General features: G+C 37.4%; 1 protein-coding gene across 1 annotated transcript in view; it reads right to left on the reverse strand.

The window, feature by feature from the left end:
• BOD1L1 (biorientation of chromosomes in cell division 1-like 1) overlaps positions 1 to 13,082 on the reverse strand; it is a gene marked incomplete at its 5' end in the record, with an annotated part of 29,564 nt that extends 16,482 nt beyond the window's left edge. The window contains 6 exons of the mRNA XM_009578659.1: positions 1,179 to 1,248; positions 2,437 to 2,504; positions 4,617 to 10,773; positions 11,677 to 11,752; positions 12,431 to 12,575; positions 12,959 to 13,082. Coding sequence (XP_009576954.1) covers positions 1,179 to 1,248; positions 2,437 to 2,504; positions 4,617 to 10,773; positions 11,677 to 11,752; positions 12,431 to 12,575; positions 12,959 to 13,082 — 6,640 coding nt within the window. The remainder of the gene's footprint in view (positions 1 to 1,178; positions 1,249 to 2,436; positions 2,505 to 4,616; positions 10,774 to 11,676; positions 11,753 to 12,430; positions 12,576 to 12,958) is intronic.
• Between the last annotated feature and the right edge of the window lie 267 nt (positions 13,083 to 13,349).

Consider the following 13,349-nt stretch of genomic DNA (forward strand, 5'->3'; position numbering starts at 1 on the left):
ACCCATTCTCAGGGTTTACATTTTCTTTCTTGTGAGCAGAGCATGTCTCTTATCACTTAGATGAATATACAACACAATTAAACCAGGTATGTGAATTTGACCTACCCCAAGAATAAAAAGGAATCCAAAGTTTTATACCAATGCTCATATCTCACCTTACTCCTATTTTTGTCTTCTACTTGGTAAATGGTTATTTTGGTAGGCATGTCTAAAAATTTAGAAGTGAGCTTAACAGTGTGTCCTTTCATAGCATTTAGACTTTCACCTGCAACTTTCCATAAGAGGAAATGCATCTTTAACCTCTTTGGACTGTATATGCAGCAGTATCACTGGTACCTCTTGGAATTCACTTTGGTTTTGCTTGTTACTCCATTAACTGAAGATTAACTCTCATCTGGTAGTGTTGTAAACATCTTTATAATGCATCTGGAGCACAAAATCCATCAAGACGGGAACAAAGCAGGGGTTTGTTTCTGCTTTAATAGGAAAGCCAAACAATTGCAACACATTTTAAAAAAATGTGCTTTTGGGAAACAGGGATTTTTTTTTTTTGTCCTATTGAAGGTTAATTTAATACATGGAAAAAGGAATTACTGAGGACAGATAAAAGTTGACTAATTGAGATTTCTAGCTAGGTGATTACCTACTTATAAGTGCTCTTCAAATTTCAGTGGATGGCCAAAAAAATTTTAATCTTCTGGAGAGCAAGAAAGGGGAAAAAAAAAAAAAAAAAAGTCTTTCCGTAAAGTCTCTGTGACTTAAGTCATATAGTGCTTACTCTTGTCATATCCTCCCAGGGCCTGTCACAACACCCAAAACAAGGATGTTCTAAGTTTATAAGGAAGAAAGCCATTCTTTGGGGAAGTTTCTGTATCTTTCCCGGGCAAACGTTTTTCTGTATTTATTGATTTAAAATAGAATGTTAGCAGTCTACTTCTTTAAAATCCGAAATGCTTTCCATCTTTCTTTCAGCATATCATATTGGAAGAAAAGGCTGACCCTTCTTCTTTCCCACAAACCAAATGCAAAGCCACATGAGCTCCCAGAAACATTTCAAGATTTCTGCAGGCTTTGCTTCAATCCCTCTACACATAGTATATATCAAATCTACAACCCTCCCATCATAAGTAATAGTCAAATCAATATGAAAAATAAGTTGCTATCAGTATAAAAATCACCTTTCTGAAACTCTTTAGTATGAAGATCCACATAACCCTCTTCGTTTCTTGGACTTTCAGGCTGTTGTGGCTAAACACAAAATCAAAAGAAACAAAAACATTGCAGACATCCACAAGAAGTATGTCTCACTCCCCTCCCTCATGTCATGATGAACATTGTCTTATCATGATCTATAAAAGTCTTCAAAAGCTTTCTTATTAAGATAGCAGTACAAGTATTAATAAGGAACACCGGCAGAACTAAGACACATCACTGTTTAACACAGTGCCTAACCTTGACTTTAGAGTTAATACTGGTACCAGAAATTAGTTTAAAAAAGGAGATCTCAAGAGAAATCTCAGGAAGTCAAGGTGCAATGCCTACTCTGAGTTCCAAATACGAGCAATATTCTAGAAATGTTCACATATACAGAAAAACATGTATCTGCAATGTGTAAGAAGATACAGTGAACTCTTTTCAACTCGTGTGTTGGGTTTTTGTTGTTTGTTTGTTTGTGCAGATCCACCCTTTCATAGATGCTTGGGAGTCTCTGAACCATGTTCACCCTCAAAACGCTTATTACCAGAGTTTGGTAAGATACGAATACATGATCCAGTCCTGCATCTGAATGAAGAATTAACCCACCTGGAAACCTATGGATCACAGCACAGACACACAAACAGAGAGGCTCAACTTTGGTCTTACACACACTATAGGTGACCATGAGCTCCAATACCCTGGATTATCCAGGATGCCCTACTCTTCTGTTAGAGCAGGTAACGGGCTGTAGTTATCACAGTATAGAACGGCAGCAGATGTTCCTCAAACACATACAGAATGGGTGAGTCTGAAGACTGGCAAGAAAGTGATACAAGAAATGAACAGCATGTATGTTTACTATTTCAAAGCACTAAACTAACAATTGCCAACTCTAAGAGCTAAGGCACGTATGACTATTTTACAAGTACTATCACAAGCAACATGCATACAGTATGACCAATTCTAAAAAAAGCAAACTTGGATGTCATGGTCACAGAAGGAGCATGGCTGAGGGAGGGAATTGGTTCTACCACAGAATAACATGGACAGCCCACAATTTAAATGCCAGCTGCTTAGAAAAGTACAGCTGAATAATCTGAAAAATGACCTTTCAAAAGTTTTGAAGTTCAAATGCCATTTTTGCTGTACAAAAATCAAAAAGTATAGTAAGAAACTCTAGCAAGATGTATAATTATACCAGAAGCAGTATAGTCAAAATTTTCAAAATAACATAAATACCTTGTCAGCTCTGAAGTTACTTTCAAATTCTAGTTCTTCTGCCAACTTTGGTAAAGCTGCATTATTGCCTAATGAAATACAAATATGTTAAAATTATTACATTACATTATGCTGTATTTATCTCATGCTACAGTAGGATGCTATTTCTCAGTACCACCTCATGAACACAGCACATGAATTTAATCCCTTCCTGTAGGCAACAGAAACAATATCAAGTCTGTCTGCAGCAAACCAGCTCAAAAAAACCCCAACTTGGCATCTGCCAACACAAGTACTTCTGTGTGTTCCTTAAATACAAAAGGATTGGAAAATATGGGCTATCAGGATTTACCACAGCTTATTTATGAATTCTGACTTCGGCTTTTTTTCTTGCTTTTTCTTCAAAAAAAACCACCAACAGATTTTCACACTAAATTCCAAACAGCAAATTACCTCTGTATTAATGAATGCAGAGCTAAGAGTTAATACTAAGGATAATATTTTTCTTTAAGTGACAATTAGATCTAAATCCATAAACTCTAGAACCATAACCTCTCAAATTATCCAATTTCCATAGAGACTGAAAGCTCAGTAGCTCCTGTTAGTGTCAATGTAATTTCAGAAAATCTTAAAACCCCATGCATTTCATTCCCCATGGGAACAGCTGTATGCTTATAACATCTGAAAAACTGGCCATGCAGACAGCATCTTCATATGACTTCTACAGCCTTTTTGGACACCTATTTCAGAAGCCTGTTCATACAGCTTTTCCTGAACAAAAAGAAATAGTTATAACATGATAATTCATCAGTGATGCATGTGAAGTGATTAAATTGTGGTTGTGGTCCACAGAGTAAGACTACCACTACCACTGGTACTTACAGAGGCTACATCAATGGACAGACAACAAGGATTGAGCAAAGCCCCAAGACAGAAATACCTTATTATAGCAGTTTTCACGGCTCATGTTTGTCTCTTGTATAAATACTGAATAACATTTTTCAAGTTTACTAGATCGGCATCTTTCCTTGACAAATTCCTAAAATCCCAAAATCTGCAGAATAAGCCTTCTCACCCCAAATGTCAATAAAACTAGAGAATAAAGCCAATCTTTCAGAAACTGGACCTAAACTCACATTATAAAATGTTTTTCGAAATAATAGCAAAGACAGACATTAGAAGGAAAAGGTTTTAAAAGTAGCACTTAATCTGTATCATTCCACTTCCTTTGGTATAAAGAAAGATAAGCAGATTTCTCTACTATTCTTCTACAGTTTAATTTCTCCAAAATTTATAGTGAAGTCATAATCTTGACTTCATTACAGCATCTACAGAATTTATTAATTTTCATAAACTTGGTGCTTCACCTACTCTGGAGGGTCAAAGAGGAGAAAGGCTGAAATAGGATGTACATTACATGGTATTTTAGGAACTAGCAACCATGCAAGTTCATTTCAAATGTTAGCTTCCAGAAAAATGGATCCAGAAATAAAATATGATATCCTTAATGTCATATACTATCACAACTTAAGTTTTCTATTTAAAATAGACACGTACCATCACTGCTCACTTAAAATACTAATTTATTTAGGATGACTGTCTGATTACTTTGTAACACAAAGGAGGACCATTTCAACTGTATTCACAACACAAAATTTAGCATAAGAGAGTGAATCTGAATATGACCATTAAATAACCATCCAGAGAAAATCTGCAGTTATGATTAAGGATGGCCACTCTTAACCTTCAAGATTACTAAGAAGTTACCTTTTTAAAATGTTGAACATACGTCTAAATGAAATGCATCCTCCTCCCTATAAAAGCATTTTTGAATTTCAAAACACGTTACTAACAACACCCATCTGTAGCTCCATGATAATTACCCCTTGCAAACCACTTCATATATTAGCTCACAATTTTAAGTCAATGTATTTTAATAACTTTTTTGCACTCTAATAACATTTAATTCTTTTCCAACATACCTCAGATAATTGTGTTCAGTCACTCCTATACTCTCAGAATCACATGCTTATTTAAATATTTGTCAACAATTCTTAAATATATTATTAACAGTTATTTTGCAACCAGCAAAGAAGTCAGGTATATTTGAACAGTGTAAGCTATTTCTAACTGTAATCATGGTAAAATGCATCTATTTATGACAGCTTATAAACTGAAGAGTTAAAAAAAAAAATCCTCACCTGAATTAAAGGTTGTGTTACTTTTTTGAAAAGTAACTTCAATTCCAGTATCATCTATTTTGACCAAGTTCGTTTTGTCATCACTGCCGTTTAGCTCTTCTACATGCAACACGGGGAAGTCACTTTTTTCCCCTAATTCTGCTTCTATCGTCACTTCACCATGGTTGGTATTTACAGTCACTTCATTTGCAGAAACTAAGGAAACAGCCTGTGCCCCAGGCAGCGGAGTCCTTACTTCAGAAAAGTCACTTTCTAAAAGCAAGTTTGAGTTAAATTTATAGTTTACGTTCCTTAGAGTTTCACTCTCTACCGCTGCTTCTGCAATCATACAAGAGAGTTCTGATGTAACATCCTCATGCAAAACATCTTCAGCTTGCTCATCATCCTCACTTGCCTCTGAAGAAGGACTTGGACTCACAGCAGTCTCTGTACTAATCTCCACACAAAGGGCTTCGTCTACACTCATAAGGTTTACTGAATTTTCATCTGTTTCTGTGATTTCACTGTCTACTGTGGTCTGAGACGCTGCTGATTCTCCCCTCACACCACTCTCATGGGTCTCGTTCTCTCTATCAATGACAAGCAAAGAATTACCGCTTTTTTCTGGGCCTGTAGTCGATAGGATGCATTCAATCTGGTTACCAGTATTAAAAATTTCCTCACTTTTGTCTTTTACTTCTGTACTCTCAGCAGCAAGTTGACTTTCTTCTATGACTGTAAAGGTGAAGAGACTATCACATTCTTCCATTGTGCTCAGAGTGATCACTGCCCCCTCCTCCTTATCTCCTAGACTTGAAGCAGCGTGTTGATCTTCACTGTTGGTGGCAACCCTCAGCACAGGAGCTCCACATTCTCCCACAAAAATCACAGAACCTTTGCTTTTTGCGTCTGCATTGAAAGCAGCTAGTCCAAACTGTTCATCTACAGTGGCAGTGGTCTCCACAATCTTACATTCCTCTGATGCATTTGCAGAGATAATGGCATCTTCGTCTCCTTCTGCTACAATGAGCTGACTTTCAGCTTGTGGTGCTGCTGCACTGATCAGGACTATCTCACATTCTTCTGTCATGCTTGTAGTGATCATAGCAGCTTCGTATCTTCCTTCTGTTTCTGAAGCAGTGAGTTTGTTTTCATCTTGCACAGCTACACTAGACATAGGAGCTTCAAAACATTCTGCTGTACTTGTAGAGATCATTACCGTTTCATTTTTTGACTCTGTTTCTGACACATGTTGAATCGCATCTTCTGTGACTTCACCTGACATTAGGATTACTTGTTCTTCCAGAACACTTGTGGAAATCATAGCACATTCATCTTTTTCTTCCTTACCGCTAGCAGTTGGGTGACTTTCATCATCATCGTTATCATCTCCTCCAGCACTCGATTCACTGGGCATGGGAACCTCATATATTTCCATATCTATAGAAACCATAGCATTCTCATTTATTTCTTCTGTTTTCACAGAGGGAAGCTGACCATCATATTCAATAGCCGCACTTGACATAGGAGCCTCAAATTCTTCCACAATACTGGTGGAAATCATAGTGCACTCATCTTTCTCCTGCTTACTGCTAAAAGTATGCACACACTCTTTAAACTCTGTAGCTGTACTGGGCATAGGCATCTCTGTGTCTTCAGCATCTATTAAGATCATAGAGCTTTCCCCACTTTCATTTGCTCTTGCAACAGCAAGTGGACCTTCCTCAGCATCTATGGCTGAATGTAAGGGAGCATCACTTTCTTCCACTGTACTGGTAGAGATCATATCACCTTTTACTTTTTCTTCTCTGCCAGCATGAATAAGAGAATTCTTATCTTCTGCTGGAACTGCACTACTTATAGAGGCATCAAGTTCTCTCCTGCCAAAGGCAGTCATGGCATTCTCATGTTCGCCTTCAGCACCAGACTGACTCTTATCTTGCACTGCCATAGCACTAGTCATGGGACCCTCACATTCCTCGGCATCTAAGGGAATCAATGTACCTTCATGCTTTCCTACATGCACAGTCAAGGCACCCTCATCTGCAGCACTTGCACTAGTTACACTGCTTTCAACAATCCCTTTAGTGTTTTTGCAGTTTGTGCCACAATTAGCTTCTTTCTCTGCACTCGTCATGCTGTCAACAGTAAGCTTATTTATATTTGCGCCAGCCACTCCTGACTCAGCTTCCATTTGTTCAGCAACTATGCAGATAATGGAACTTTCACCTTCTTCCGCACCTATACAAATTAGTGCATTTTCACTTTCCATTCCTGTACAAGTAGAAGCATGCTCATTTTCTTCATTTCCTCTTCCTGTACTGGTCACAATGCCCTCACCTTCTTCATCCTCTTCTTTTGAGCCTGTACTAGTCACAAAACCTTCATCATCACACAGACCTACACTGACCACAGTGATGTTGGCTTCTTCCTTTGCCCTTGTACTGTCCGTTAGACTTTCACATTTTTCAGCTTCTAAACAAACTGCAAACCCCTCATTGCTGTCTTCTAGCCCTGTGCAGACTACTGAAATTTCAGCATCATCTTCTGGAGTTATGCCTGTGCTGGTCACTGCGCTTTCACCATTTACAGTATCCTCAGATTTGTCACCACTAGTTCCAGTTGTGGCACTGTTGTTTGTGACCATTGCAATACATGCACCAGTTACAGTGCTTTCTCCTTGGGCATCTGTACCAGTCACTGAGCAGATAATGAAGTTATGACCTCTTTCTTCTGCACCTGTGCAAGTCACAGTACCTTCGTGTTCTTTTACTTCGTCAGCTCTCACATTGCCCCTAAATTCACCTGAACTGTCACCACTTGTCAACCCTTCACCTGTTTCTGTCCCTGCACTAGTTACGGCACCATCGCTCTCCACTTCACCTAAGCAGGATACAGAATTTTCAAATTTGCCTGTATCTACACAAGTTGAGGTCTTTCGCTTTTCTTCAGAGCCTGCACTAGTCACAGCATCATCTTTTTCTTCTGCCCCAGCACTATTCACACTGTCTTCAGTTTCTACTCCACTTGCATTGACTGAATCCTTACCACTTTCTTCTGCATCAACCATGGTGCAGTCACCATTTTCTTCTCCTTCTGTACTTGTTAGGAAACTTTCACTTTCTGCTAATCCTTCAGTGACAACATTGCCACCACCTTCTTCAGCTGCTGCAACAGTACACTCACCAATATCTGCTCCTGTGATGAAACTGCTGCCCTCACTACTTTTTACCCATATACCTGTTGTGAAACCCTCATCAGCTTCTATGCTTGTGCAGATTACGGTCACCTCGCTTTCTTCTTCTGAGCAAGTGGTTGTAGCATCACTGTCCTTTTCTGAATGTGATGCACCCTCAGCTCTTTCTTCTCCTGTACTAGTGGCCATTACAGTGCTCTCAATGATCTTTTCTGTGCTAGTTCCTATCACAGTAGCTGGAGTTGTTTGTAGGCTGCTGTACAACAAACTGAGTTTACTACTTCCTGCACTAGTACCTACTGCATTGCTTTCATTTTTATCTTCCATGCCAATCACACCATTCCCTTCTTGCCCACTGGCTGTAACACAGCCTTTGACTGTTTCCTCAGGAACTCTTTCAGGCACGAATACAGAGGAAGATTGTATCATATCATCAATATCGTGCACTTCGTTCTTTTCCACGTTATCCATCATAGTGCTTCTTTCTCCCTTTGTGGAAGGATCTGTATTCAAGCACTCTTTTTCTTTTCTTTTTAGAAGTTCTTTTGTTGTTACATCTCCACAATCCTCAGTTATGTCAGTCATCAAGTTTTCCTCTTTTATTTTCAATTCACTTCCCTGAGTGCTTTCTAACTTCGCTGCTTCACCATAATCTTCTTGACTAGGTAACCCAGCTGTACTGTCTTCTATTGCCTGTTCATCAGGCTGGGGCACCACATTATCTTTCACTATACTATTTGTCATAGTGGTGTTGTCACCATCGTCTTTCACGATAGAACTCAGCACTGCACTATCCTGTTGTTCCATGTATACAACCTGTGCTGCGTCATTCTTCAAAATGAAAGTATCTTCAAATAAAGAAGTCCCACCTGAATTATGGCATTCTTTAGACATACTACCCAAGGAATCTGTAAAATCCGAGATATCCACATCCATGGACTTTGCCTCACTAGCATCTTCTCTGGAAGAATTAATTGCTAAAGGAACATCATCTGAATTAGAATTTATCACAGTTTTTAAATTCTTTGGTCTTCTGCTATCTTCTGAAGCTTGATCCTTACTGGGAACATTCAGTAAGATTCTACCACTTGTTTCATACACAATGCTCATTTTATAAGCCCCTTGTTTATTGGGTCCTTGATCCATGGAAGCTTGTTTGGACAGAGTGTCTGAGGCACAAACTTGTTTATTAGGGATACCTTCTTGTTTAACAGTTTTTTCAGCTGCAGGGAGAAACTGCAATTCACAAGCTTCAGGATCTGCCAAACTGTGTTTTAATTCCTTATTTGAAGTAGAGAGAGATATTTTTTCTTTTGCTGTATACTCTGTATCTGTGGCTTGGAGTGAGTTTTGAATGTTTTTTCCTTCGATGTTAGATGCTTCCTGTACTTTTGTTTGTTTCAAATCAAGTTCCATCAGCTCTTCCTCATGACCAGAATGCAAGTCATCATTATTCATACTTGACTTTTGAGGGGCTGCAGCATGGCTGCTTTCAGTTGTGCTAGCTGATTGCTTTTCCTCTCCAAGTAAATCTTGGTTTGATATACTGCCTTTTCTATTTTCACAGGGTATCTTCTTACTTTGTTTTTTATCCGTTGCCATTGTGATGCTCAATACTTTTTCATGCCCACTATCCATTTCTTTAATATCTTTATCTTCCAATTTGATGCCCTCTTCCTTCTTCTTTATTTCCTTGTTGCTGTGCTTTAAGTTTCTGCTTTTGTGACCTTCAGCAGAGAACCTTCTTTCTAGTTTGGAATTGCTTAAATCTTTATCACCTCTATATTTCTCTTTTACAGATCCTCTTTCTCCAGAATGTAACTTAACTCTGTGACTAAAGTCTTTTTGTGATCCCTGAGTTGATTGTGTGCCACTTACAAGCTCAAACTCAGCACTACTCTCCTCAAAAACTTTGTCTTCATTCTTGCATTTGTGTTGCTTATCTGAATCATTCTCTTCCATGCTCTTATCTTTGTCTAGTTTCTGACCAGTCTCTTGTTTTGTTAAATTTTCCTGTAATTCTGTTTCAGATGCTTTGAATTGTTTACTGTGACTCTTTGACTTAGACTTTAACAAAATCTTGTCTTCTACAAGGCTCTTAGATCTTCGTCTATCTTTATGAACACCATCTTCTTGTTTCAAATTACACTCAGAGTTAGTTGATTCTATTTCATGTTTATCTTCCGAGTAGCTTTCGCTCCTTCTGTGTGATGCAGAAGCAAGTTGCTTTGAGGCACTTAGGGAATCCTTTTGTGGCCTAGAATCACTCAGGGACCTTTTGGACTTGTATTCTGCTCTTGACTTTTCAGTTGAGAGATGTCTATCTTTTTTATTTTCCTTACGCAGCAATTCTTCAGCTTTCAAGGTTGATTCAGAAATATTTTTTCCATCTTTTCCTGTTACTGATATTTTCCGTTCACTTCGGTGTTTACTTTTTCTCTCAGATTTGTCATCTGAGGAAACCTTTATTTGTTGATTATGTTTCTGACCACCGTCCTCTCCTTTCAAATTTCTCTCAAATGAATGGAGTTCAACATCTTCACTTGATTTGTGCATACCATCTCCTTTATATTTGTGCTTTAATGAAAGTTTATCTTCTAAAGCAGTTCTTTCCTTTTCATTTTTATCTCTGTAAGACTTGGCTTCTTTTTTGGCAACGTTTCTCATATGTTGAATTTCTGTGTCACTATCTTTTTTGGGGTGTTTTTCATTTTTAAATATGGATTTCTGCTTCTGTAGTTCTTCAGTATTGACTTCTGCTCTATCCAGTTGTCTTTTCGGATCCCTTGTTTCACTGTCCTGCTGAGCTCCTTCAGCCTGATGAGAGGTGGAGGTTTTTCTTTTATGTTCTTTTTCTGCTTTAGAATCACTTTTGCTTTCCTCAGTTGAATGCACCGATTCTGAAAGTCTTCTAATCTGTTTAGAGATTTCACTTTTCCCATGATTATGCTTCAATTCTTTGGAAGAATTTTTTTCACAAGTCTACAAAAGAAAGTTTTTATATATATAAGCAAATGTTACACAGTTCCTTCACCACGTGACCAAACAGAATTGTTATGGGCAAACTCTCCATAAAAACAATACATCAGAGAATACACTTAACATTGTAATAAAAATTCACCTAAAATATAGTCAGTAATAAAATTAAACTTGCCATTTTCATTTCAACTATCTGCCATTGTGGGAAGATCCAAAGAAACAGAAGTTAACCTTAAGCAGTCTGTTTGAATGTGAGTATCTTTTCTCTATGAAGTGCTTTTTCTTTCTAAAATTATTTAAATGGATTTTTAAATGGACAATCACAATTTCAAGTACTCCAGAAGTTACTTTAAACAGCCATTATGCTGTCTGTATAAAAAAAACCACCACAACAAAAACAAACAACACCCCAAAACCCACAAAAGATAAATCTAGGCTTCCATTTGAACTTCCAACTATCACTTTTTTTTTTGTTAATAATGTTGTTGGTAAAAACTCTCACCATAAAAATCCTCTTTCCTTTAGTGTTTGGACTGCATTCAGTTTTCCTTTAACTTCCCCGTGAGAAGTTCAAATAGATCAAGCTCCTCAAGTCTTTGCATATAAAGACACACTTTGCTCTTTTTAAAAACCCAACATGCCTCACAGAATAGGGCTTAAACTGTACCTTGTGTTCTACTACAACATGCATCAGCACTGAATGCATAGACTGTATATTCTAGTGGCTACTGGAATTCAGAAAACATTACTACAGTAACGTCAGATCACTAACACAATTGAAAGAACTAGCAGGAAAAAACTAATTCATAGAACTAATGCAATATTATGCAGTTTGGTATGGACATATGAACAAGTACTACTACAATTAAAAAGGAAGATCATAAAGTTTATATTTGAGACACATACCTCATTTGTCTTTTGCATTTCTTTAGAATCTTCTTCAGATGGCTCGTATTTCTTTTTGCAGCCATCTTCAGCATGCCTGAAACAGGCAATTAAAAAAAGAAAAAAATCGGTATCAGCCTAACATTATTTGTAAACTTTCTGCTTTTAAAGCTGAAGGAGAGAGAGAAATGCACACTAAAAATACTGAAATACTGAAATAGAACATGATCACACAACTTTTGACTAGCCAACTTGTCCAAGCTTTTTTCTCTTAGAAAATTAAGTGTACCAACTTCAAAGATAGCCTCTGGACATCAGTGCTTTAAAGCAGAGAATATTAGTATGACAATATTAGTACTACTGTTGTCCCTGTAAAATGGGTAAGATCTCCTTGCCCCATACATACCTGTACGTAGACAGATACGTACATGTGTACATACCTATGTAAAACATTAATTTAAAGACCAAGCCAAGTTGACTGACATATTAGATGCACAAACATCTAAAAGCTCTCCATTCTCATGCCTTTATGACCATTCTGTGTGTGAAAAGCCACATAAAGGCTGCTACTGCAGTCTGAGCTGCAATATATTTAAGCAGCTATAATTTGATTTTCTGCCCAAACTTCATGCTTTTTAGTAACAAAATTATGTGAATATTTTAAGAGGAAGTTGTTAAAATGGGCAAGGCTAACTGCAAAGTTGAAGAGAACCTTTTCAATCTGCAAAAATGGATATTCAAAAACTTAATTCCTTTTGAGCAAATACATGAATACCTTGAATCTCTTTTTCTTTTTCTGCTCAAGGCTACTTTTTTTTCTAAAAATTTCTGTTCTTTAAGCACATCCTTAATGCTGGTACCAGTAGCTTTTGACTCAAGACTTCTTGATGAATGTTCTTCTAAGTTCAAGCTGCTTTTTCCTAAAATAATAGACAAATGGTGAAATACATAAGCATGTCATTATATTACTGTTTCAGCCGTAAACGTGACTGAAAGCAGTACAGAGAGTACTAATGTGTAGCAGAGAATAGTAGCTATATATAGGTATTCATTGCATTTAAACAATGTAATGATACGTGAAAGGATATATGAAAAAGTGAAGATATGGAATTTTGTATTAATAAGTTGCATTATACATTTTTCTGTTACATCACTGTTTAAATGTTGGGGTTTTAAGGGAAATGGCTAGAGACCTATGACTAGAGACCAACCTATTACCAATATTTCAAGCTGAATGTTTTTTTCCAGAGAGAGTGAGCAAGCGAGAACAGGGTGGCGGGGGCTAACGTTATATTTCTCACACCTTTAGCATTTTGATTTCCGGTTTTTAGGGATTTTGTTTTTTCTGCAGCCTTCTGTTTACGTTTTTCTTCAAGTCTCTCTCTGTTAATTTGTCTTCTTAGGAGTCTCTCTTCTTTTTCTTTGGCCTGGAGATACAAAACCAAGAAAAACAATTAAGTTATTAGGTCAAAGAGTATTCTTTGACTACAAATGTATGTCTAAAACCCACAGAAAACCGGACATTGTAGCTTGAGGCAAACTGAAAAATAAGTAGTCCTTAGAAATCATTATATGAAAGTTAATGGAATCTTCTAATACTTCCATGAAGTGAAATCAGCTGAGTTCCAGAGTCTCATTGCTGCTTAACACCGCAGACTGAGGCTGTGAGACCTTCTCAAAGAATATCTCTTTTT

Source organism: Fulmarus glacialis, unplaced genomic scaffold (genome assembly GCF_000690835.1).
Source record: "Fulmarus glacialis isolate BGI_N327 unplaced genomic scaffold, ASM69083v1 scaffold3375, whole genome shotgun sequence".
NCBI lineage: Eukaryota > Metazoa > Chordata > Aves > Procellariiformes > Procellariidae > Fulmarus > Fulmarus glacialis.